Raw genomic sequence first — 26,817 nt, forward strand, 5'->3', positions numbered from 1 at the left:
TTGATTGCTCTGAGTCAGAGACTCTGACAACAATACTTTAGTCTTTGAATGCCCATTTGCTTCAGATGTATTTAAACATATATTTTTCAACTGCTTGGATCAAAAAGATAAATGTCTAAACAGTTTATTGGATTAATTTTGTAAACAAAGCGGCTTCTGAAATCTCTCAGCTAATGCCAATTTAATTCAACAAAACTGCTCATGTATTTGTTAATTTGGCTGATAGGGGCATGCACAGTACAGCCAATATTTGTTAAATATTGTGAGAGCAAAAGTTGTACTGATTATTTTTCACACATGTAGAACCAACAGATCTTTTTAGTATAATCTTTACTTTTTAGGATACTCTTTAACTTGCTCAGAGACCTGTACCTTAATGTGCAGAATTACTTCAATAAAATGAAGCAAGCTGATAAATAAAAACTGTCACATGAAAACTGTTAAAGTTTCCAGATTAAATGTGCAGAATTGTTAGCATTTGAAATGGCAAGCCTATTGTATCCATGCTGTGGCTCTAGCATGTGGTTAACTTTTGAAGAACCTATGAATTGTTACTAAAAGCAGTGTTGTACTGTAGTTGCATTTGTAGTGCTAGAAGTGTAGTGTACGTAATGCCAAGCCTAAAACATTCTCTAGTGTTTGTTTTAAGAAGTTTTTAAACGTTGAAAATGAACTGGGCAGAAAATAAGGTCAGTCGATTAAGGGAAAAGGCACCGTTCTAAAACCACGATTGGCTGATTCATAGAGGCGGTGTCCAGAACCTCTCGTGTGTGATTGGCTGCTTGCAGAGTAGTTGGCCAATGACTGTGCGAGTTTTTAATGGATACGGTGAATGACAATTCAGGAACTCCTGCTCGCACCGCATGTAGCGCAAAGAAGGAGGCGTAAACAGTGACATAGCTAGGTAGCCATCAAGGTAAGCAATAAAACGACATTAAAAATATTTTAATCATTTGACGTTGTATATATTTTTACTTTGAAACGATGGCATGTGAAAAGTGATCTTAACGGAAACTCGAGCGGCTAATCGGATTTCTTTTGTAAAATACGCACTGGTTTAGTTTGAGCTCAATAACGGAGCATTGGGATCTAACTCGGGCCTGCTAACGCTAGCTCGTCACAACGACTTTGGCATTTGCGCCCTGCGCGGGAAATTTTGTATTTATGGTAAATTCACTAAAATGCCCGCGAAAACAATGCATCGTAAACATGTGTCGCCGTAAGCGTTGACGAGACACTTTTCTTACTGGGGAAAGAGGATTGATCGTCGACTGAACCGTGCTTCTTGATCGTGGTCGTGAGGTGGTTTGCTAGCATGTGCTAACCAGCAGCACTAGTGTCTCGCGAGCACGCAGAAAAATCAACGTGACTAGGCCCGTGTTAGCGTAGCTTCAACCTTTGGCATTTGATTTCTGTTTTGGAAGCGCAAAACATTTCGGAAACATGTAGTCTGGTACATATATTGACTAGACATACAGATAACGTTTTTAAAACGAATCGAGTGATCTTACTCCTATTTGGACTTCAAGTTTGTTGGTATTTTTGAAGGCGTTAAATCAACAAACGATGCGACGTGCTGGCCTCTGAAGCTAGCTTTCTAAGTTGGCATGCTTTCGTGATTATTTATGTAGCAGTAAGCAGCTGGTGGCATTAAATTGATTATTTTATCGGGGATTACTTCAACGCAGATCTCTGCCTCAAATCGAAGATTGTGCGTCCTCCATGTGGCCCGTAGATAAATATTAGAGCAAGTACTTGAAGGTGTTTAGTGACTTAAGCTGTAAGTTAAAGTGAGACGGACACTTGGATAACCAGGGAAACAATAAAGAAACAAGTTTTACTCTATGCAAAGTAATTCCAAGCTATCCACCTCATTTTGTTGCCCCACGTTGTCTTTTGGGTGGGTAATACAGGGGAATCGATTACTCATTAACTCACATTCTTCCTGACTTGATGTCTTCAGCATTATCAGCAAACAGAAGTTTCACCTATGGCAATCATGGCATGATCCCAACTGAGGAAGTCGTGTAAGTTAGCTTAGTAGTTAAATGTAGTCTGATGGCCAGTTATGAAAGTTAAGAAAAGAGAAAATCACCTCCCTTTTTGATCTTAGATCCCCCTGGTAGTCTTTATACTAGAGTGACTCCTGCAGTACTCATGTTACAGTTGTGTGGTAAACTTGTTTGACTTTGACATAAGCAAGTGTGTTAAAATAACTGTAATTGTGAGGGATAAAGTGATTATTAAACAAGAGAAAATTTGAGTTTTCTATTTTGACCACCCTGCAGAATCATGATTTTCATCATGTTCATGGTGATGTAATTCATGATGAAAGGTACTCATGACAACTCGATTTCTTTAGCAGTAAATGGCTTCATAAGTTAAAATGCAAGATTTATTGATCATCAGAATTTTGCACTAAATATGACACAGTGCACTCTGCATGTTAAGACAGATTTAGATTAATGTGCTGTTACTGCTTTTATGTTTTAACGTCATTCTTAACTGCTCTAATTTTGAACCGTAATCTAGAAAATGTAACACACAAGGGACATTGGATGCATACAGTTGGAAAAAGTTTTGGAAGTAAATTAAATATGGAATTAAAGTGCAGTTCTGTCATTCAGTGTCCATACATGTACCTCACAGAGGTTAGCCTTTTAGATGGCCAAAGCTGAATTAAATAGTCAAATCAGAACCTTGTGGGAAATGGAGCGTGTCAAGGTGATGTCCACATTCTTCATTGGGGGGGGGGGGGGGGGGGGGTCTTTTTTTTGTGTGAAAGCTGTGTAACGTGGACAGCTGGAAAACAGCTGAAAGTCAGCATTATGTAAGCTCATAAGGAACAGTGAGTGCATGAAACAATTTTACTGATTTGTGCTTCTTTTTTTAAATTTTGTTTTGTAAAGGTAATGGAGATGAGCAGCAACAGTGAGTGCTTTGGATGTGGCCGCTCTGGACATTGGGTCAAGCACTGCCCTAATGCCAGTGGTTCACGTGGCCGTGGCAGGGGACGAGGACGAGGCAAGGGTACTACACTATTCTCGCCACACCCACTATAATATAATTATTACAGACCGGTTAAGTATTGCACAGTTTTGAGAGTTTTTTTGTTTTTTGTTTTTTTTTAACCCATACATTTTAGCTTATCTTGCAGCTGTATTTTGTGGTTTGATTTTAAGCACTGATGTAAAAACTGACATTAACTGTAGAAGCCATGAGTAAAAATAAGAGAAATTCAAAACTTGTAGTCTTCTTTTAGTCTTTGCTTATCTATCTGTGTCATTACAGAGCTGTTCTGTTATCGGTGTGGAGACCAAGGGCACATGGCCAGGGACTGTGACCAAACTGAGGATGGTGTGAATTGCAATTTTTTTTCTTCAATTTAGTTTTAGTTGGTTGACATGAAATTGTATTTTTTGCTGTAATTAGAACATATATATAGATATAAAATGGCAAACATTTCTATTTTTCCCTGTGATCAGCGTGCTACAACTGCCACAGGAGTGGTCACATTTCCCGGGACTGCAAGGAGCCCAAAAAGGAGAGAGAGCAGCTCTGCTACACTTGTGGGAAAGCTGGCCACATGGCCCGTGACTGCGATCACGCCAATGAGCAAAAGTGCTACTCTTGCGGTGGGTTTGGCCACATCCAGAAGCTGTGCGATAAGGTGAAATGTTACAGGTACGTTTGGAGAAACAAGCTCAGTGTTAGTTTTACAAAATGTCTACTGTTTTGAAGTTCTCCTTTTATAATCATACGATGCATTGCCCCTCATTGAAGGTTCTCAACAACTTTGTCTCTTCCAGGTGTGGTGAGATTGGTCACGTTGCTGTACACTGCAGTAAAGCAAGCGAGACTAACTGCTACAACTGCGGAAAGGCGGGCCACCTGGCAAAAGAGTGCACCATTGAAGCCACCGCATAATCAGTGCCCTCTGTTGCCCCTCCTTTTTTCAGATTGATGGTTGGTTGTATTATTTTCTCTGAATCCTCTTCACTGGCCAAAGGTTGGCTAACAGAGGCTAGTCCCAGGCCAGTGAGCCTCTCGACATGTAATACAAAGAAAGGGGTGAAAAAAATATCTTTCTGCATTCAATACAAAAAATGTTTTAGTTTGGTAGCGGTGTTATGTATAATGCTTTGTTAAAGAACCCCCCTTTCCAAGCCACTGGTGACCAGAGATGAATAAATGGGACTAAATATATGGGAATCTATAGGACCTCTGAGCTTGTGGAAGTGTATCTCAGTAAAATGAGATAGAAGAAGGGAGTAAATGGAAACCAAACTTCCATGTATGGTTATTTTGGTTTGTTTTAGTGGGATATGAGTTGGCCAAGAGAGTATGACATGGAAACAGTTCATAACATGATGCATTTCAGCCCTACAGCAGTTAAGTGGGCGATAACAAACTACATGTTATATTACTAAGATATAAAAATTTTGGAGGTGTTAAAAGAAACATGCTCTTTTATAGAAATCTGTTTACAATTTAAGTATCACTTGGTAGTCCAAGGCAGACGTTTCCTTTTAAAATGGCTTTGGAATTTTTTGTTTTTTACCTTGGCAAAATTTAACATAAAGAACAGTTGTCAGAACAGCAGAATTAGGAGTTATTTGGGAATGAAAAATGTTTTCACAGAAATCAAAAATGTTATTTTTGTACAATATCACTTAGACTACTGTATAAATACCATTTGCTTGTACTCAGTTTTTAAGTCGGAAGGAAAGTGCAACTGAAGTCCTAGAACATAGAAATGTAATTTTAAACTATCAATAAAGCTGGAGGAGCACGGGGAGAACCTTTTTGTCTGATTTCTTTGCAGTGTGTGCAGCGTGTACCAAAGCTTGTTTTGTCATGCCTCGTCTCTGCAGATGTTTTTGTTCTCAGGTCATCTGTACATCTTGTGCAAGAAGTGGGATGCTGATAACTTTGAGCTGCTGCTCAGCTTACTCATCTGCTTGTATTCCACTAGTCCAAATGAAAGATTATCTGCTAGATAACATACGGATTACTTTAAGATTAAACAACATGCAAAGCTGGACTTAATCCAGTCATTATATTGTACTATTAAAGCTGTCTGCCCCTTTGTTAAGTCTACATTTTATAAGGTATCTGCAGCATTACATTCATAAAGTCAAGCTTTGTTTGACCTGAACAGGTATATTGATGAATAGGCACACATGGTACAGGTTTTTTGTTAATTGTTTTTCCTCCAATGAGAGGCTTAAACTAGTCTCTTATTGAATGGGTCGTTTTTCCCAATCACAGTCCTTCCTCGACCTTGCAGCACATTCCTGGCAGTTTTACGACATGGAGACATACCCCTGCATGTGACACGAGTAACTAAACTAAGCTGATTTTTGTCTCCTAAATGTGAAGCAATTCAAGTGTTAGATCGGGTTCATCCGGATCCATTTTGAGCGCTGTGGTATACACACTGATGCAACCTGGGAAAAAAAACGGTGATCAGTGAGCTCCGCTGTTTTGGTGGGGATTTTTGTTTGGTTTTTTTTCTCTCTGCGGCTCCTGTGATCCCTGTGAATCCTTGTGCGTGCAAGAAATGGAAAACTCAACCTCGGTGTCTAAAATGGCAGCGGGAGTTGCAGTGCAGATGCAGCAAGAGACCCTCCTACTCCTCATATGTCGTCATTGGGTCTCGACCAGTCAAATTATAGTCGAGAAGATATATGAGAGAAAACAAACCGAAACACTCAGCCAGCCAGCGCGGCCGGTGCGAGCCGGCTCATGCTTCTTAAGGGGCTCAGATTTATATTTGTCTCCCCTTAAAAAAAAAAAAAAAAAAACAAAACAGAAAAACGGTGATAAGTAAAGGAGATGAAGGGACTCCTGCCGTTTTACCGGGGTTTGTACACCCTGAGTAACCGCCAAGCCAGTCGTCAAGCTGGGATTGTCGGTTCTTGGTGCAGGCTTTGCGGAACTCAGTCTAATAGCAAGGTACGGTTCGAGCTATCGCTGCGCTTCGGGCTCAGGGCAAACAACATGTCGTTAATACTAATGACAAGGCGGTACTTTCTTTGTTCTCTCGGATTTTTTTTTTTTTTTGTTACAATGTAGCGAATCGACGTGGCGTACTGTGTTGCTTGCAACTTTCTCAGCTGTGGATGCGCTCAGGGATGAAACAACAGGGGCTCTGACATCAGGGGCAGCAGCAGATGTAGCTTGCTGTATTTTCGCCCTCTCGAGAAAAACAACTGATACACTGCGTTCTTTCTTTGTTTCAATCAGTCCCAGCTACAGGCGAAAAAGACTTTTTACAGATATGCTTCAGTAACTGTAAGATTGCTTGTAATATGCTAACAGTCTAACCAAACAGGCCTGTGTACTGCTGTGTCACCACAGCATTTACAATATATACACAATATATATAATACTGCAGGGTGACATTAAAACCCATTATTTACCCAGGTATTTAGTGATCCCCAACTGTACTTATGCCATATGTTATTAATCATTCATTTTCTTTCCCCAGGTGAAAAAGCACTTACAATCAATCTGTGTCTGTCCTTTCCTTCTACAGCCACAGCCGAGGTTTGGGCTGTTGTTTGACATTGATGGCGTGCTTGTCAGAGGGAGGATGCCAATCCCTGCGGCAACAAAAGCATTTGAGAAGTTGGTCGACTCTCAGGGACAATTTGTGGTGCCAGTCGTTTTTGTCACAAATGCAGGGAATTGCCTCAGACAAACAAAAGCAGACCAGCTCTCTCATATCCTGGGAGTGCCTGTGAGTTTTAAATCCCTATACAAGTTTCATGGTGTTCTTTGGTGTATCTACAATACTGTGCACAGCTTTTGAGTCTTCCCTCATTTCTTTATATTTTTATAGGAGAATGGGAAATAGGTGCAGCAGTTTATTGAAACATGCATAAACATACATGGAAATACAGTACATAAGGCAGAACAGAGTCTGTACAATTCTAATGAGATTCAGCCAGCTTTATTCTTCAACCCTCAACCTTCAACCCTCTTGAACCCTCTTAGGTAGCTTTCTTGTAATTTCTTTAAGTAGGCTTCAGGAATAGTTCTCTGGGCTTCTTGAGGGACATTTAAAGCTCTTTTTTTTTTTTTTTTGGATGTTTGATGTCTTTTGTTCCATTCTCCATAAGATGATCCCACAGTGCTTCAGTAATGTTGAGGTCCAGGCGCTGGGGAGGCCAATCCATGACTAAAAGTGTTCCATTTTGGGGAGAGTGTTTGGGATCATTGTCATGTTGCCAAATTGAGCCGTTGCCAATCAGACACTTTCCAGATGGTGGGTCAAAATCTGATGGCATTTTTTTGCATTCATGATTCAATCAGTTTTAACAAGATCACCAACACCACTGGCTGAATTTGACCCCAAACCGTGACATAGCCTTCAAATTGTTTTACAGATGGCTGTAGATAGTCAGTGTTGTGCCTCTCTCCTGACCTCTGTACATATGGACTACAATTTGAGCCAAAAATGTCACATATTGATTTGTCACTCCGCAAGACCTGTTATCACCAATTTTCAGTCCAGGTCTTGTGTAATTTGGCATACCTCAGCCTTTTCTCCCCGTTTCCCTTCCTTAAGAATGGCTTCTTGACAGCTGCCTTTCCACTGAGACCATTTCTTATGAGGCTTCAGTGAACAATAGATGGATCAACTGAATGTCAGGTCCTGTGTTAGGTCTTTGCTGATTTTTTTTTTTCTTCTTCTATTTCTTTAGGACATGATTTTCAGATACTGTTCGTCTGATGTGGATAATTTTTAGGCATGTCACTTCTTTTCTCCTCTGCTTTTCCAGTTTCCTCAATTTTTTTTTTTTAAGGACACACTGCACACCATGCCTAGATATGCCAATTTTTGGCTAATAGCACTTTAGGAATCACCTTGTTGGTGTAAAAATATTATGCCTTTCAACCTGTGTTAGCTTTGACAATTTTTTATAGGTTCAACTACTAGGAATTGAAGCCAATTGTTTGGGTTTTTTTGTTTTTTTCACAACAGGCTGCTAGTAAAGTTGTCTGATATGTGTAGACATAACACTGGTTCATTCCTTGAGTTAGGTGCTTTTTTATGCTTGAATGATTCATAGATCTTTTGAAAGAGGAAAAAAAAAAGATTTATTTAACAAAACAAAAAATGTTTCATCTGAAAATGGTCAGGTATGAGGACTGGACAGAAAATGAGCGAAAAAGCTGCCAGTGTCCAAAGAAAACCTTTGAAAGACCTACACAAAGCCTGGCGAACATTTCCTCAAGACCACATTTAAAATAATTCCAAGAAAGTCCGACTCATTGGAAGCAAAATCTAAAGAAATGAGGGGTGGCTGCACAGTACTGTAATTGTTTGAAACATACACTTACTCATTTTTGGATTGGTCTGGTCTCACCTGACTCCTTTTGCTATTAACTGCACTACACCTGTGCTATTTCCAGATCACACAAGACCAGGTTATCATGTCCCATAGTCCTCTGAGGATGTTTAAGAAGTTCCATGACAAGTGTGTCTTGGTGTCAGGACAAGGACCTGTCCTGGAAATTGCTAAAAAGTATCCTGGATTTTTGCTTTATCATTCCTGCAGATTATGTATTTATATTTAAACTTGAATATTACTACATATTTCTCCTTAACCTTCTGTCTTTAGTGTGGGCTTTAAGAATGTAATCAGCATCGATATGCTAAGAGAATCGTACCCATTGCTGGACATGGTGGATCACAACAGGAGACCAAAATTGCCAGTGAGCTATTACAATCTGGTGCACAAATAGGATGTTGTGTTTGATATAAAACTTGATTTATTTATTTAGTCAAATACAATCAACCAACTTTAATTTCCAATTCTTACATTTTAGTCCAATCCTGTTGTCAACCTTCCTAAAATTGAAGGTAAGAACATTTAGCGCTTCTTTCCAATTAAATGTTTCTTTTGTCATTGTGATGGTGCACTTGCTACACTTGCTTTGGTATTTTTGAGAGTCTTGATATCTTAATACAGACTGTCTTAAGCTTTGAATTCAACCAACAGCTGTGGTTTTGTTTGGCGAGCCGATCCGATGGGAGACCAACCTGCAGCTGATAATTGATGTTTTGCTGACCAACGGTAACCTCAGTAGTAGCCACCAAACCCAAAACACTCCTCACCTTTCCCTCCTGGCCTGCAACATGGACCTCATGTGGATGGCCGAGGCACATTCTCCACGGTAATCATCCAAATCACTCTCATCAAGTGTAAAAGAAGAATTTCATTTTGTAAATTAAGAAAGTAAAAGTCTTTCAAGTGACCAAATCAGTGAGCTGATCTTCTACTATGTAATTTTTTCCAGGTTTGGCCATGGAACATTCCTTGTGTGCCTAGAGAACATCTACAAGAAGATAACTGGTAAAGACCTGAAGTATGAGGCACTTATGGGAAAACCTAGCGAGCTGACATACCACTTTGCGGAGTACCTCATCAGAAGTCAGGCCATGCAGAGGCAGTGGGAACTTCCCATCACTTCCCTTTATGCTATAGGGTGAGACACCAGCTTTTCTCTGCATGGTCTACATGCTTAAGAACATAGGTGTAATAAAATAAGGAAGTAAAGAGCTCATTACTAAAACTCACTTTTGATGATGTCTAATAGCCCCTGCATGCTATATAAAGAAAAACAATTGTAGACTTAAAATTAGTCTGGATTTTATTGCAATGTTGCTCAGTAATTTAGGGAGAAAATGTGTGTTTCAGAAAAACTCTTCCCTTTTTTAAATGCTCACGTGTGTTGCATGTCATGCTTTCGTGCTTTACTTTGAGAGCTTGCATGTTTCACTTCAACTTTTTTAGCCAGATTTTTTGTTCTAATTCATCATTTAAGTTGCAGCAAGCAACAAAAACAACAAACAAACACCACACATTTCAACACATACTGATATATAGGTCAACTTCGTGCTTCCTGCTTGGGGCACAGAGTAATCCCTTTTTTCTGCCTTCATAGGGATAACCTCATGACTGACATCTATGGCGCCAATCTGTACAACCGTTACCTGGAGGAGAGAGTTGCTAGAAAAAACCCCAAAGCTGTTGCTAAGATGGCAGCTGCCACTGGGTCCACTGCAGCAGTGCCTGGGGAGGAAGAGATTGACAGCCTGTGGGAAAGCGAGCTCGCGCTGCCCTCTGCTACTTCCTGTAAGTCTGTCCTAGTCTGCACAGGCGTCTACAACCCCAATGCAGAGGTGCCGTCTGATGCAAATCAGTGCATCAAGGAGACTGTGTTCCACGGGCACCGGGACTTCATATTTGACCCCGCGCTCGTGGAGCCGGGTCATATTGTGCAGGATGTGGATGGAGCTGTTGACCTCATCTTTGAGCAAGAAAAGTTTGTGCCTCAGTAGTATTTTGAGCCAACAGGCTCTGTGTTGTCATGGAGGTTTGAGGTTTGGGGGTGGGGTTAAACTGGTAATACCACTTAATGTACAAACCTCTAGAAACCTAGCACTGTGGACTTTGTTTAAAAACCTGACAGGGCATTGACAAAATCTATAGGTCATCTTCTAAAATTTTAACAATAAAACAAATTTTAGTGAATATAGATTGCATAACTGTTCCTTTTTCTGATAGCCATTAGCCTGTTTTTCCACGAAGGAAATGCGTAAGAACTGCCTTATTTGACCCTACCAAGTATCTTTCTAGATAATACTACTGGTCTACATTGTTACAAATCCTGAAGCCATCCCATATTTATTCTATGGTAATGAGACTGATTTTTAAGAAGCCTGTTCTTAACGTTGTGACCTTTTGTCGTTGCATTTTTAGTCATTTGTTTACCCTTTATCATGGAAAATCTATGCATGACTATGAGAGTAATACTTGTACTGTTAAAACAATTGTTTGGTGTGCAATTTTGTCCTCTAATAGTACTGTCTATACAGTTTATCTAGTTTTGAGAACCTTGACCAGTTTTTGCACAGATCAGATTTTCATCTGTTAAATGTTACCATATCATCCTTCCATTACATGCTTATAATTTAGAAAGTAATTTTTAGTAGGACCAACAGACATGTAAAAAAAAAAAAAAATTATATATATATATATATATATATATATATATATATATATATATATATATATATATATATATATATATATATATATATATATATATATATATATATATATATAATTAAAAAAAAAACAGTTACTGCTCAAAAAGATTAAGGGAACAGTTTTTAAATTTGATCTCTGGTCTAATTTTGAATCTAGCTCACAATGGGTTGATGGTTTTGGTTTCATTTTGAGTTATTACACAATGTATGCTAGTAAAGACTTACAACTTGAATATTTAAAGATGCGATATCTGTTTTTAAGTGTTCCCTTAATTTTTTCAGCAGATCAATAAATGTATAAGGGTATCTGTCAGTTTCAAATATGGGTCAGAGTAAGGTTAGGATAATTATAATGAACAATTTTCGCACCATGAGTTAGAAAACTTGTCAGACTGTAGGTTCTGGTGCAAAATGTGTTAAATGTTAAAAATTTCTCTGATTGAAAGAAGACAGCATTATAAGAAAACAAAAAAACAAAATAGTTTTTCCTAAGGAATTCTTGTGATTGCTGAATGATGAAAGATTTTTCCCTTTGTTTTGCTGGAGAAGCTCCAAACTGAAATGCATTGGTTTGAACTTGGAACTACACGCACTGGCCGAAGGATCAGAGAGTTGAAATGTTTTGTCTGTAAAATACACAACTGAAGAAGCTGAATGACCTGAAAAGTATTGTATGTTTCACTGAAAAATAAATGCATAAAACAAAAGCCTGTTCAAAGTTCAATATCACTTGAATAAAAAGAAATAGGCAACCCATTAAAATTAAATTAAAATAAGCAAAATATCCCAAACATCAAGTAATACTGCAGGATCTACAAGAAATGTAAGGGTCTGCTATGGTGTGGAAATATGAAGAGAGAAGGTGAAAAGGCAAGGACAAGACACTTACCAGCCATGGACTTTATTTAAAAAAAAAAAAAAAAAAAAAAGTCAAGCAAGAGTAGGCTACCATTACTTGAATTTTATTTTGAAAAGCCAGGATATTTCAAGCCCCCCTTTTAATGTTTAGGAGCAACTGTAGTGGACAGAGATCATTCAGGTAGCCTTTATCTTTATATTATGCTTCTTGTGTAACACATCCAATACTTGTGGCAGCAACTCCATGTTGAGAAGTGGCCTGTCTAGATCCTCCTTATCAGCGAGAGACTCTGAGTCGACACTGACTTCTGATAGTCCGGTGTGCAGCCTCCTCCTGTGTTTGGGCTTCAGTGAGCGTAGGGAGTCAGCCTCGAATCCTGAATGTCTCTCGTCTATATCCAGAGTGAAAGTGGACTTTCTGGCTATTTTCAAGCTCCACAGAAGCAGAACAATGAGGCCGAATAGCATCACTCCTATTATGGTGTTGTACATTCCATGAGTGCATTTTGCCACCGTGCAGAAAGAAAAGTAGTCATCACTAAGTTCAGTGATGGCTTTCTGAGCCACAGAGCTTGGACTGGAGCAAGTGGGCTCCTTCAAAACAATAGCCCTGTTCTTCAGCAACCAGTTCCTCAGGTATTGGATTTGACAATCACAGTGGAAAGGGTTCTCAGACAAGGAGATGCGTTTCAGCCCAGTAAATCTGTCAAACAGGCCTGGAGACAATGAAGTGAGCCGGTTGTTCTGCAAATAGAGCTCCGTGGTTTCTGAGGGCAGATGGGGCACCTCCATGAGGTTTAAAGAGCTACAGTTGACTACTGGTCCAGCAGGACTGAGGCTCGAACAAAGGCAGGGATTAACAGTACTGTATGCTGCCAGGAGGTGGAAGACCACTAAGCTTATACTGGAGATCATCCTGTAAGATCAGAAAAAGGTCAAAGTATAATAAAACTGCACAATAATTGTGAATACTTTAGAAGATGCTTACAGAACACTTATGGCCCGAAACTGTGTAGAAAAAGCTGTGTACTAGGAGAAGATTAACATTCAGCAACAAGCAAGAACAGTGGATCTCCACAATCTTAATTTGTATGAGTGAACTAATGTGTGCGGTGAACTCAATTGTTTGTGTACAGCCTTAAATTTCCAAAGAACTATTAAGATTCAAGTAATAACCTTGCATCGAATACTGGAAAACAAAAAACATACAAACCTTACAGAGTGAAGTCAGCTTCAAAGTTGCTCCTTATTACGCCGGTCATTTTTAAAATGCCATCATATTGCCACTGTCTCCGTCTAATGCAACATTTGAGTTTGAGACTATTTCAGAAATTCTCCACATCTTGCGGTATTGCTGTTTTCTAACCGATGTGCCGTTAAGCTCAGTAATGACGCGCCTAATACAAAACAGGATCAGTTTGAGGAGTCCACCAATGACAAACACAGTTGTGGCGCGTATGACATGAAGGAAATCCATCTGCTTAAAAGAGATAAGAGTTTATCTGCTAAAATAGTGGCTGACACCATCTGAAGCTCTCCCACACATTTATTACTAACGTCCACAGCAGTGCCGAGAGCACAGTGGGCATTTTGCTGCAAATTACAGCTCTGACCAAGCTTCATGAGGATTAGCACGCATAAGAAATATTTTGGTAACCTAACACTGAATGAGCTCGAGGCCAAAAGAGAACATGCTTTTTAATGGAAATGCTGAGCTACAAAGCAGAATGGACAGTGAGACCGAATCCCAACAATCCAAGAAAAAAAAAAAAAAGTCACTTTCACAGCTTTTGAAAATTGGTTTAAAGCTGAAAGGTAAGTGTGTCATAATTATGTTCAGATGCTGGTCCTTGTGAAAACTGTTAGCTAGTATACTTTTCACCCATAGGTGGTGTAATGGCACAGATTTTCAGATCTCATGTCTTTTTTTTTATTTTTTATATTCATGCCCTCTAGTGGAAACACTGAAACACTAGTGGAAGGTCTGGAAGTGGAAGATATGGGAAGCTAAAGATAAGGCGCTAATGTGAAATGTGTTACATGAAAGGGGGAGGGAGGGAGGGGGGCAGAGTCATTTCCCTTTGATTTCCAAAGACAGGTCGTTACGACTCCCAATCATGCACTGAATGGTGACCTACAAAAAAAAAAAAAAAAAACAACACACATGTACCATAAGTCATATATTTGTTTATTTTGCGTTCTCAACATTGTCACAGTTGAAGTTTTACAATAACTGGGGTCTTACTGACTCACTACTCACTGTACAAACAGAATGCACATATAAATGAGGCCATTCCTGTCTTGTCCTTTTTAAAATGTATCTCACGCAAGACTAAACAGCTTGCAGCAGGATGTGTGTCATCTGTCGTGTGTGTACACTGGGTGGCATGTATGAAAAGAGAGCTGGATGTAAATGGCAGCAAACTTCCTAACAGTCTGTTTTTGATTTTCTACAGCAAATGTCAGTTCACCACTGCTGGAGGCAGAGACAGTCGATATGTTCATATAATCACCCCTCACACTCATCCATGAGGTGATGTATCTACATCCTGATCTTAACTTGAGATATCAGAATAGAGTACTGATCATATACATATTATTTACATTTCCTTTAACCCCCAGTCTTGGTCCCCTAACAGTTTCATAAAGATAAACCCTCTAGCCAAGCAGCTCATCAGTTTGCCCATCAAAATCCCATATTTACACGATGAAAGCCCTCAGCAAAGGAAGTGCAATGTTCTTCATGTTTATAATTTACACAATGGCTTTGTTGATGAAATGCATGCTGAGCTTTAATAACTATGAGGCTAATATGGAACAACAGGAACACATAGTCATCTGAAAATTCCAACCTAATCAAAACCAAAGGAGAAGTCAAAATTTATAGACTGAACTCCCCCACCCCCCACCCCCGCCCATCAGCTCACAGTGAATAGGACACATGATGCATCAGATCCATGCAGTGCATTGCTGGGGTGCTTTCTCACAAAGAATGACTGTAGACATCTGAAGAACTACACCACACACCAAAAATAAACAGATTCAAATCATCCCAAGATATCAGAGTTATAGCAAAGATACGATATCAGTGGAGCGACACATTCAGCTGATCATTAATGTCCAGTATGTGATATGTCTGTCATCTGAACTTTCTTAATTCACATGAGTACAAATGTGTGAGAATAAGCCTGACTTATGGCAATGGTTTTTCTTTGTGAATGTTAAAATACATTTACAACCTGAATATTGGGACAAACAGTTTACTGTCACTAATTTACACACTAGAATAAACTCTTATTTGTAGAATGTAGAAAGTTATACTTTACATATACCCAGTTTGTTTGTTCAGTTTGCATTTTGTATATTGTAACTGCATTTCCTGAAAAAAAATGAAAGTGTTCTTTCAAATGTGCTTATCCAGCAAAATATTTCTTCTGTTCAGCCCAAGGAGAAGTATATTCCCCTTTATTAAAATATATACACACATTCTTCTTTCCACTGTGAACTGTGTAAGTATTTATATATTTTTTTTTGAAAATGAAAAAAACTTTTTTTTCACCTGAATCTCATCCTGCACAACAAGATAAGAGACTTCCACTTTCAGTACAAGTCTGCATTTTCTGAACATGATTGCACTTAAACTTGCTATGGTAACACTGATTTTTTTTTATACAATGTGCAGAGGATAGCCTCACATCAACAACATTACATGCAAAATTATCACTTACTTGACATTCCACTGAACTCCAAATCTGTACCTCTAATGAGACCTCGACAGCCAAACATTAATTTACTGAGAAAAAGACTGACAGGGGTAAAAACAAAACAAAACAAAACAAAACAAAAATAAATAATGACAACACGAAATAATGCACAGATAGGAGGGACCACCTTGCTTGTTCTTAAAGTACAAAATCAGTACAAAGATATTGCACATATAATAGAAAAAAAAGATGAAAAAATACTTCACTATGTAAGAACTGATTTTATTCACTCACCAAATCCTGGTGAATAAAAAAATATTCTAAACAAGGCAAAAGAAGAGCTAAGAATTGTTTCTGATTTTGATTTTAAGAGTCGAGAAGGCAGATGTTGCACATGTGAAAGGCAGCAGACTTAACATGTCCAGCACTTTGCATTTGTAACAGGAACAGATCCATGTAATGCCCTTTTCTCTGCTATTCCTTATGACATGTTACATCTTACGCAGCCACAGTACGAGAAGCAAACAGAGCGCACAAGAGACCGAGTTTATCAGCTGCTAAAGTTGACAAGGGAAGTCTGTGGCTGCACAGCATTTTGAAGCCCATATGCAACAACTGCCATCCAGAGACTCTTTCTAATCCATCTGGAAAGGCAGAAATTCCAGAATAGATTAACGGCCGGACTAAATGGGCGTTCACTCCTTTCAGATCTACATCCTGTTACCACAGAGTCAGTATAATACTGATAAAGTTCATTTTTGCTGATAATAATTGTAAGTATAATCTTACAAATTACTTTACACACAATATACTGTACATGAAATCTTGACTAAATAGATTATGCATTAATAATTGGCACATTTATTTATGAGAGCTAGGAGACAACACATACAGCTGTCATCTACAGTAAATACAGCACTAGAACTACTATGACTGACTCAGTCGAGTTCTTTACCTGTCCTTTGATTTAAGTTAGTGTGAAATGATTACATCTAGGTTTTTTTTTAGGTTTCTACTTATGAGCTCTACGGGAGGCAACAACAAATAGCATTCAGATGATGGTAGGATCCGCAAACCAAAGATTTGAAAAACTCACTTCCTAAAGGCTGTGCACAAGAAATGATGTCATTGTGACAGAGAAAACAGTCAGCCGAGTTTTCATCTCAGGCCATCTTTTCCCCGTGATTACGTGAAGGTAAGACAGGTTATTGAGGGAATGGAGCAGCAGGGAAGAAGCTTGGTGCGAAAACACATTTTCTCCGCGGCTGTCACGGCTGGGTGGTGTGTGTGTGTGTCAAACATAGAGCATCTTCCTGTGCAGAACCCCACCCTAACCCAGCACACACAAAACCCTGATGGGACAAAAGCCCCTGATCAGGCAAACTAGTAAAAGGCCCTTAGTGGAAGATTTGAGTCCAATATCCATCCTGCATATTTATTGGACCTGGAAGTGAAAAAGGTGACTGCATGTGACTGGTTTCCATCACAGCAGCAGAAACACAGTGGACAGGCCATAGAGTTATGCTGTCAGTCCCTTTGGTGTAAGCAAATGTCCCTCCTTCATTAAGTTCCCTCCTTGCTTCTCCTCTCTGAGTTAGAAGCATCACACTACGGTGCTGATGCCACTGTGTTTGGGTTTGGGTCCGCCAGGTGCCGAACCCACTTGCTGACTGTGGTGGTGAGAGTGTTGGGAGTGCGAGGAGTGATGGGAATGCTGGCTGTAATGGCTGTGCTGCGAATGGCCGTGTTGGTGTGCGTGTGAGGAATAGGCTGGGTGCTGGTGATACTGCGTGTGTGGTGGGGGGTGGTAGTGGTGGTGGTGGTGGTAAGGCGGCGGATTCTGCGGAAGTTGGCAGTACTGGGGATGGTGGCCGTGATGTTGGGCCTGAACTGCGTGTACCGCCTGTGCTGTGTGATGGAGGTTGGTTGGATGGGGCTTGTGGGATATGAGAGTGGGGTGACTAGGTTGGGGGAAAGGAGGGTGGCTCTGAGACGACGGTTTCCCTCGCTTGCTGCCAAAGAGCGACCCAAGGATGGAAGTCGATGCTGAGTTAGGGATGGACGGATGGCCGCGGGGCACGCTCTCACGAGGCGTGGTGGCTCTCCTTCGTGTGTGCGGACTGCTAATGATGGACCCCTGCAGGAGGGAAAAAAAGGTAACAGCATGTCTGTGAGACACTGTGCTACTGCAGAACACCTACACTAAATTATAGCTACAAGGCACCAGCAGGATGAATTCACAGTTTTCTTTTTTCAGATAAACAAGTAGCAAAATGTTATAGGACATGCAAATGAGAAACCAAAAATGTTTTCATGAGAGGCAGCACCAACACTAGGAATAGTTCAGCTTGGGAAAAGACCTCATGATGACGGAGCTTAAATAAAATAAAATAAAATAAATGCTGTTAGGAAACTAACTGCCTTGACATACAGTAAATCTGTAACAAGAGAAATTGCATAAATACTGTTAGGAGTACAGATAATTACATTAAGTTAAGAAAAAAAAAAATCTTCACTGTAGTCAATGTGCCAACCCCTCTAAGAGTCACACATGCAACATATTATAATCAATGGAGGCATAGTTTCCACATGCAGAGGGTGGGGCAGGCAAACTCATCATCCACACAGTAGCATTCATCTAGAAGACAGAAGGCAGGAGGAACTAAGCTGTCATGTGCAGACTTCTCAACAGGCCTGGACACTTTCCCCCACGTTTTGGGTCCAACACTACTCGATATCCAGGTGTGACTCTCCTAAAAAGGCTTTTCCTTTGGGACATGCTCCTTATAAAACTGGAGAAAAACCACAAGATGCCTTTGAAAGCAGAATGAAATTTACAGAGTCCAAGACTACAACCGGACACATGAACTCAATGGACACATGAAATGAGTGAAATATGAATGAATGAAATCCACATCTTTCTAAATCCATGTGAAAACCATCATTAGACCCCTGGCTAGAAAGGCTACGCTCCTCCCTGAAACCTACATCATTTAAAGAGAGGTTGTGAATAAGAGAAAAAGAAAGACCCAGACAGGGAGAGAGGCTGCAGGGGATGTACAGTTTCCTAGTGTCTTTCAGAGCTACGACCCTGCCAAAGAGAAGAACCAAATGAAAACCGCTTGGATGTGATTGAATGAAAGACAGAGACAGGCGACAAGGGGAGGGTTCAGAGAAGGCATTAGTAGAGTCATGCTTGTTTGAAGGTAAAGTGTATATTGGTCATATAACATGACCAAATCAGGGAGATTCTCTGGCTTCCAAAAAAAGGGGCAGGATCAGAGGCAGGCAACCCACGCATGCACACTAACTGAGGCAAGCAGGTTATAAGGCATCCCAGGAAGAAAAATAAATGATCCAAACAAATGGACTGAGTCTATGAAGCAAAGAAGGTGTAAGACCAAAAATAAAGTGGAGTGTTTCACAGTGCACATCATCACATAGAGAATAGCTTGGATACCAGCTGCTTCCAACTTACTTCCACATTGCTGTCTAGTGATCCTGCACTGCTGCGACGCCCCCGCTTGCCTGCCCGAGACATGCAATACCAGAGATTAGAGATCGACAGCACTTCTGGATCGACTACACATGTTTAGGCCGCCCACCAGTCCCATAGGGGGCAGTGCAGTGGATTGTGACTGTGAGTAAGATCCAAATATGGGCAGGTAGGGGAGAGGGCATTCAGGTCTGAGAAGGTGGTGGTTGACAGCTGGTACTGTGGTTTTCTTTATGGGGAAGGCAAATCTTCACTCAGGTTAAAATTTTAGCTATTTTGTTCTTAAAAACGCACTACGGAGGCTGAATCGAGCAATACTTAAAAGATGTTTGGATGCATTATCTTAAATCTCAACAAATACAGACTCCATGACCATCGAGTCTTGACAGACTAAGGAAAATGCCACCGTCAAGTTTTACCAAGACACAGCCACTATCTCTAAAAACCTCAAACAGGGCTGATGCTTCAACAGAATTTTCCCAGATTTTTTTTTTTTTTATTTATGAAATTCGACAACTCATTCTTAATGTTGTCTCAAGATGTAGATTTTCACACAGGTCAGTGTTAGCAAAAAGCCAGTCTCAGTGACAGTCACAGAGGAGACATCAAAAGCAATACAGTGGTTGCTGCACATGGAATGTACAGGCATATAAAGGTCTGAGGGTGGACAGAGCACTTTTGCCATTGTTAGGCACACTCAGCCAATGATATATGACCAATAATTACACATAGACAGGAAAATACCTGATGTGTATGGACATAACACAGTAAATACACATGAAATGTAGTATGGCAGGAAAGGAAAAAAAAAAAAAAAGAAAAAAAAAAAAAAAAAAAACACTTAACCAAAGTGACCCCACTAACATGCCACATCCTGCACTGAAAAACACAGGAGACAGGAGGGCAGAGGGACCGCTTCTACAGACTTCTTCACTGTCTGACCTTATCATTTCCCATTCAGGTAGTGATCCTAAGAACAAAGCATATCATATTACCAGGAAGTGAGGCAGACCCCTGACTGGATTTCATTTTGTTATCAAGTTAATCACCTGATAACTTCACATAGCTGTTATCTGTAATGAATGAAATGTATTCTTGCTTCAGAGACACAGCAGCTGTGTTAAACACTGATATTCATGGGTATGAAATGATTCTTAACACCAAGACAGAAGCTAAATTTTAATCTCGTTGCTGCTTAAGAATGGCGTGCATCAGCACCGACTTGCTTGTAAACATACATATGAGGAAATGGCACATGATTTTTTGAATAAAACTTAACACATTATAGGGAAATGTTTCTGAATTAAACAAAGTGCTAAATAACGAAAAAAAAATAATAATAATTTGATGATGAAAACACAAATGGAAAAATGTTTAGAAATAACTCATCCAAATGAACAGGGGTGGCAACTGCCTGTCAGTTTCATTCATCACTGAAAAGAAAAATCTGCTTTGCTAAACCTCTTCTTAAACAAGTCCGTTTTCAGTCTTTGAGTTGTGGAAAGTTGAAGATTCTCTAAAAACAAAGTATGCTGAGTACAAAAGAGGTTCAACACTGAAGGAAACACCGTCCAGACCAAACCATCCAGTCATGGGGGAGTTAGATTATGGATTTAAAGGGAAGAACGCATGGTGCTGTGAAACAACATTTTGCTATTTTTATCCCCTTGATATCATCACAGAGATGTGGATGACAGAAGAAGTGCACTTCTCCCAGCTAGTAAAAGCAAAGATGTTTTGGCTATACCTGCTTCAGAGAGATCTCTAAGGGAGCTGCTGAGGGCACTCCTCTTCAGGCCCTCTCCCATGGCGTAGCTATCATCCAGACTGGCCCGGTTCATGCTCCCATTGCCTGCTTCCTTCTTCAGGCCAGAGCTCTGCGACATGCTGGGCCTCACCACCCCCTTCTGCTTCTCCAGCTCAGCTGTAAAAAGAAGCCAAGGAAAGACTGAGGTAAGTGGCAGTGGTTTTACATCTCACTTTGGCCATGGAATGTGTTTTTTTCCCCTGTTATGTATTCAGCCACACTTCGCTGTCTGAAATTTACGAGGTGTGCAATACTGATATACCTAATTTTCAACATCCTGCTCTTGTATGTAAAAATGGAAAACACTTTAATGTTTACAACAATCTGCCACCCCTACTGGTAACCATCCTGTGAACTTTGTAAATATTCTCCTTGAAAACTGCTGCATTTGAGTAATGAGACCCATGCTCTGTTTCTACTTTACCCAGCCTAAAGCAGACAGAGTAAAAGGGGGTTGGAAGGGGACAAAGTCAGCTCACACTCTATTCTGTATTTCTCCATTTCCTGGACCTCAGCAATGGACTCTCTTAGGTCATCTGTAAACTTCTTGCGGTCCTGGGGGTTGGGTGCATTAAAGTTGATAAGCACTTTGATGTCTGCACCTGGTATCGCTGATGTAAGTCTGATTCCATTTGGATAATCTGGGGCAATGGCAAACAGAGAGAGAGAGTCATTTACAAAAGATTCATTGATCAAAACTGAGGCGAAACACTCTGGATGAATTCTGTCTGAAGTTTGGAGAGGATAAACAAAGTCACGGCCCATTTGGTTTGACTTCACATTTCTCCTGCCAGTGTTAATGTGCAACGTCAAAACTTGTGATGTAAACACTGTCAGCTAACATGCTGCAGTGATATAGAATGAATAAATGGAAACACTCAGTGCAACTTACATTGATTTTCAAACAGCATGACTTGCATCCCATATAGAGAGAAGGACTGTCGGAAGCTGTATGTCACCGAATTCTTCTTTTTCTGGAAAATCTTGGTTACCTGAAATCATGCAAAGATAATACTTTCAGGGTTGGTTTAGAGAGGAGAGGGGAGGCAGAGGGAAGAGGAGAGGAGAGGAGAGGATGGCATTTTACCACTAGGAGGTCGTTGAACAGGAAGATCTCCCGCTGATGCAGGCCTAGCTTCTGGAGCTTGTTTGGATCTGGCACTTCAAACAGGCGGCAGTAACACACCAGTCTACGATGGGGCAGTGACAGCACCTACAAGGCAGAAGAAAAGAGCACAACATTTTAGAGGTAATTATGGCCACAGTCCATTGGGTAACAAGGAACAGACGTTATTTGCCAACTGCAAATTTGAAAAAGGCTAGAAAAAGCCCAAGAGACAAATGATTTATTCCTCCTTTGGGTGCTTTTAATTATGCCAACTTGTGCTTCTTCACTTTCTGTCTCCTCCAGTGACATTGAAACTGTTAACCTCTGCCATCAGGGAAGATCTTCAAACTCTTTAACTGACCCAGGAAGCAAAGAGAGGCGATTCTGGAGGAGCTAAGAGCAAAGAGTCACAGATGTACCCTTTGCAAAAATGTTTTATAAAGTGGCATTTTTAAAATTTTTACTACAAACACTTTTATGTAGTTATGCAGGTTATTAATTCGATTCAATTCAATTTTATTTATATAGCACCAAATCCCAACAACAGTTGTGTCAAGGCACTTCATATTATAAGGTAAAGACCCTACAATAATACAGAGAAATCTCCAACAATCAGACGACCCCTTTTGAGCAAACACTTGGTGACAGTGGGAACTTGGTGACTTGGTGACTGCGACCCATTGGGGGTGCAGATAATTATGCAAACATGATGTAATGCTGATCTTTACATAAATTACAAGATTTGAGAGGAATATTAAATGTGTGTTAAAATAAAACTGAGTACTAATAATTGATTATGTTAATTCACTGCCTTTAAAATTGTACCTGTGCAGACTCTGAAGACACAATAACAATTTATGGTAATATCTTTGCAAATATTGTGAACCACTCTGGTTTTGAAAGCCACTATAGAAATAAAGTGAGTTTTTATTTAACATTATTATCATTATTACCATCTTTATTGAAAAACTGACATATCTAAGAATTGTATATGGAAGAGAATTTCACATCTATCCAACTATGAAAGACAAGCTGCCATAAGTTTATAAAATTGTTCTTAAAGGTTCTGTGGACATTTGAAACAGTTTGAAAGGTGATATAGCTGTGCAACATGTCTCAAGAAAACCATGCTAGAGTCTGTCCCAAGCGTCCCCCATACGCCCCCATTGGTAGGAGCAAAGATGCGGACAAAGTCATGTTAGCATCATTAAAGCACTTGATATTTTGGATTCTTCACCCTTTTCATGTCACAGGGAAAACTGACCGACGGTGAATACAGCTGTTGGATTTTCCATTTGATTTCAAAGTCTGGCGACGTATTGTCCTGTAGCAAGTATCATAAAATGCCAAGAATAATAGCGAGCAAAGTGATCCTAAAAGTGCAGACTGTATATGATCTAAAAGGTGAATATATATTTAACTAGGTGTTCTCTTTGAAAATGTTCAATAAGTAGACAGTAAGTGACATTTTAGCAAAGACATTGTTTGGCTAACTTCATTTTTATGAAGTTGTTACTGCATGCACTGATGGAAAACTGTTCATTTAAAATTTAGCCGCCCTTACATATATCAAAAGTATTCGTCAGTATGCGTAGCATTCATTGATGCAAATTGATGTACTACTAGAGCTAAGTCAGCTTAGCACAGCTCATCCCTTAAGGATTGGGGTGACAACCACTGAGCAGTGATGCACACCCTGCTGAGCACTGTCTGTAGATTCTGCCACCAGCATAAACACTAACTGTCCATGTCTCACCAAAGAATGTAACACTTAAGGTAAAAGTTGCTGCTACTCCTGGAAAACTGGCTTAAAAACTATCTGCATGATGTGCGATAACCACTACAGAGACAGGGACAGATAAAGTGAAATAACGAATGATAAATACTTACACATCCCAGGCCATGGTGGAGTGATCCAATCTAAACAGAGACAACAGAAAAGACGTTAGGTGCAGTTAGAATGGTGGGATTATTTACACTAATGCCTCCTATAATGTAAAAAGTAAATAATCTCATTCACTTTTTAAGAAGGATTTGCCCTTGAAAACTGTTGACCCATTATAGAGCCCATGAAGATGCATGCACCTCATTTGTTTTGTGTACGATTTTTCTTTTTCAGATTTGTAGAAATCGATAATGATACCGGAATGACTACAAATGCTTTGCTAGCACTAGCGGACCTGACTATTATGGACAGGATTTCTAGCGAGGTTTTTACGGTAAATTGTTTTACTAAGTGTCCTCCTTAATTATGCACCTAAAGGGATAATTTTTCATTACATTCAAATATTACTAGCAGAGCAGCACAGATTCCATTCATCTGAACTCCAACTAAAACAAAGTCATCCATGCAAGACAAGCCTCTCCCTGAGGCTAAGTTAATCACACCTTTAACCTTCACACATGACAGAAACAGTATTGCCTGCAGAATATTGCAGTTCCTGCTGGCTCCAAGGGAATGGAGTAATAGGAGAACAAAATCTGATAATAATTTTGATCCTGTATGTATGGAAAGAAATAGACTAGTGACAATTGAATCAACAGATTAAAGCAATGCAACCTATGCCAGTCATTTCAATAGAATTGATTTTGCTGTGCTCAGGGACAGCATTTCTTTTCCCACTAAATCTACTTTGGTACTTTATTGTGCTAAAATAGCAGGATGTGGACATTTTTCCACCAGACTGCAGCTAAGGCTTTGTGTGTGTTGAAATCACCAGTGTGAAGGTCTAAAGCAATGCGTGTCAGAAGACTGTTCTAAATCTCAGTGTTGCTTCTCTGATATAAACCATGTAGGAAAAGGAGAGGAGAAGGATGAAGTGAAACATAATCAGCACTGGCCAGATATGCCGTAGAGTGTGATTTCTTGCCTTGGAATAAAAATTAAAAATAAGAAATCCAACTAACAACTCTGTGATCTTGATAGAAAGATTAAAAAACAAACAAATAAACAAACTTTACTCACTGGTTTCTTTCCAACAATGAGCTTCTCAACCTTTTGCACCTGTGACACATGGTCTTCGTTGGTTTTGAGCTCTCGTTTACGAATCCTCTCGTATATGCCGACCAGAGTCTCCCGAGGTATGTCCTCTCCGTCATCCACCCCTGAAAGTCGACAGGGAAGAGCTGAGTTACTGCACCATATACACTTACAGAATTAGAACAGCAGACATATAATGCTTTCACGCGTGTTTCATAATGACAATTTTGTTACCTCTCAAGTTCTTGATGAAGTCCTCCAGCTTCATCTTCCTCTCTGGCTTGACATTGGGGCTGTACATATCAGTGTTGAGGAGTATGATTGCAAAGGCTAGGATGAAGATGGTGTCAGGGTTCCTAAACTGCCGCACTACTGTGGGGTTACAGATGCAGTAGCGCTGGCTAAAAATAGGAAACATGAGTGTTAAGCAATGTTAAGGAAGATGAAAACAGACTACAAAACCTGGCACAAACAAGTCAAGCACGTAGTGAGGAAATGCTTTCCACACTGCCTGAAGAAAACAGAAGTATTGCTGTAATGGCTTCTCTTTATGAACCAATAATTATGACGCTAACACTGCTGTGAGGAAGAGCGATGATGCTTATTAAAATGCTTTCAGCTTTATGAACACTAACACTAATGTTTTAGTTGCACTGAACTATATGAAATACGCAGGGGTCGTTAAGAATCAGCTTGGTTTTATGATCATTGTAAATAATCCATTTCACACGAACCGTTCTCCAAAAAAACAAAAAACAAACAGTTGATGGAGATACTACATCGCTTAAAACCCAACCTGAAAGCTTCAATGAGCCGCTCCACCTTCTGCGCTTCACCCTGGACACGGATATGGTTTTGAAATTTCCTGAGGGCCTCGTCGAGCTCCATGCCCTGGAAGTCCATTTCATCTACCACACAGCTGGTACGTGAGGAGAGAGGTGAACAGAAAAAGACAATGAAATATATAAAAACACAGCCTGCCAGAGTTTTTGTGCTCATCCCTCATTCGCTGGTATCTCAACAGGGATCGTTTGGCCCAGATTCTATCCTGGAGGGTATTTAAATGAATTCTTGTCATACTGGTGCCACAAGTCATTCTTCTAAACTGTAGGATCTGGGCGCCATGCTCGTCTCCTTTCCTTTTATTAAAATCCTCCGAGCAATTGCTCAACTGTTTTGATATGTACTGCATTCTTGTATGTTTTGAACGTGTTCCTGCCAGTAATAACACAATTTTTATTCTTTTTTGATCATTCTCATCTTGATACTTACTCCAAGACATCTCTGTTGAACTGCTTCTGTCGATTACCAAGAAATTCCCCAATCATCTGCCTGCTTAGCCCCTTTCTTTGCAGCAGGAAGTGGGCCACTCCAACTGGTGTGTCAGGGATGAATCCTCTCTCAGTCAGGTACTGAATGCCCTTTTCCGGCTTCCTGAAAAATTCAACATGCACCAGGATGGTTTGTTTTTCTGTTCTGGATGAATGCAGGGTACATTTTTAAACTGGAGAGAAGAAATTGTTGCTGCTTAATCTCGACATCTCAGAAAAGCCATTCTTGTCAGCTAGCTGTTCTCAAAAAAAAAAAAAAAATCACGTTATATGTTACTGTTATAACCCAAATTATTAACACAGCCCTAAAAACAAACACACAAACACTTTTCAAACCTCGAATGAGCAACATCTTATTGTCATGTAATTATGTCAGTTTGAATCTGAGCAGTGTGAAAGAGGTTTCTCTGGAAATATTAAAACAAAGATGGTGCAATTCACTTTTATCAGTCTTACTAGGCAACC

At 39.9% G+C, this 26,817-nt stretch overlaps 4 protein-coding genes across 7 annotated transcripts in view; 2 read left to right on the forward strand and 2 right to left on the reverse strand.

The window, feature by feature from the left end:
* The first annotated feature begins 775 nt into the window (after positions 1-775).
* On the forward strand, positions 776-4,801 carry cnbpa (CCHC-type zinc finger, nucleic acid binding protein a). Of its 4 annotated transcripts, none has more exons than XM_030733880.1 (5): positions 776-916; positions 2,910-3,024; positions 3,292-3,357; positions 3,486-3,684; positions 3,810-4,801. In XM_030733880.1, exons 2-5 carry the CDS (start codon positions 2,913-2,915, stop codon positions 3,925-3,927), a joined length of 495 nt encoding a protein of 164 aa, XP_030589740.1. In that variant the 5' UTR covers positions 776-916; positions 2,910-2,912; the 3' UTR covers positions 3,928-4,801. The 4 variants fall into 4 exon arrangements, with proteins under 4 accessions (XP_030589740.1, XP_030589738.1, XP_030589741.1 ...); XM_030733878.1 differs by having other exon boundaries at positions 777-916; positions 2,910-3,030; XM_030733881.1 differs by lacking the exon at positions 776-916 and adding an exon at positions 1,936-2,027.
* Positions 4,802-5,703: 902 nt separating this feature from the next.
* Positions 5,704-11,025, forward strand: LOC115783176 (haloacid dehalogenase-like hydrolase domain-containing 5). The gene is made up of 8 exons (XM_030733877.1): positions 5,704-5,958; positions 6,542-6,745; positions 8,425-8,537; positions 8,634-8,727; positions 8,842-8,875; positions 9,015-9,189; positions 9,313-9,501; positions 9,961-11,025. The coding sequence occupies exons 1-8, from the start codon at positions 5,839-5,841 to the stop codon at positions 10,355-10,357; spliced, it is 1,326 nt and encodes a 441-aa protein (XP_030589737.1). The 5' UTR covers positions 5,704-5,838; the 3' UTR covers positions 10,358-11,025.
* Positions 11,026-12,009: 984 nt separating this feature from the next.
* On the reverse strand, positions 12,010-13,347 carry gp9 (glycoprotein IX platelet). The gene is made up of 2 exons (XM_030734181.1): positions 13,140-13,347; positions 12,010-12,842 (listed from the first exon to the last, which is right to left on the reverse strand). The coding sequence occupies exon 2, from the start codon at positions 12,839-12,841 to the stop codon at positions 12,104-12,106; it is 738 nt and encodes a 245-aa protein (XP_030590041.1). The 5' UTR covers position 12,842; positions 13,140-13,347; the 3' UTR covers positions 12,010-12,103.
* A 746-nt stretch (positions 13,348-14,093) lies between these two features.
* The window catches only part of LOC115782662 (IQ motif and SEC7 domain-containing protein 1), a 101,803-nt gene continuing 89,079 nt past the window's right edge, over positions 14,094-26,817 (reverse strand). Inside the window, 11 exon segments of the mRNA XM_075074382.1 lie at positions 14,094-17,767; positions 19,109-19,158; positions 20,874-21,050; positions 21,413-21,574; positions 21,826-21,925; positions 22,021-22,146; positions 23,932-23,961; positions 25,007-25,146; positions 25,256-25,422; positions 25,818-25,940; positions 26,294-26,455. Of these exon segments, the coding sequence (XP_074930483.1) occupies positions 17,234-17,767; positions 19,109-19,158; positions 20,874-21,050; positions 21,413-21,574; positions 21,826-21,925; positions 22,021-22,146; positions 23,932-23,961; positions 25,007-25,146; positions 25,256-25,422; positions 25,818-25,940; positions 26,294-26,455 (1,771 nt within the window). The 3' untranslated portion in view covers positions 14,094-17,233.

The sequence above is a fragment of the Archocentrus centrarchus genome, chromosome 7, assembly GCF_007364275.1.
Source record: "Archocentrus centrarchus isolate MPI-CPG fArcCen1 chromosome 7, fArcCen1, whole genome shotgun sequence".
In the NCBI taxonomy this organism is placed as follows: Eukaryota; Metazoa; Chordata; class Actinopteri; order Cichliformes; family Cichlidae; genus Archocentrus; species Archocentrus centrarchus.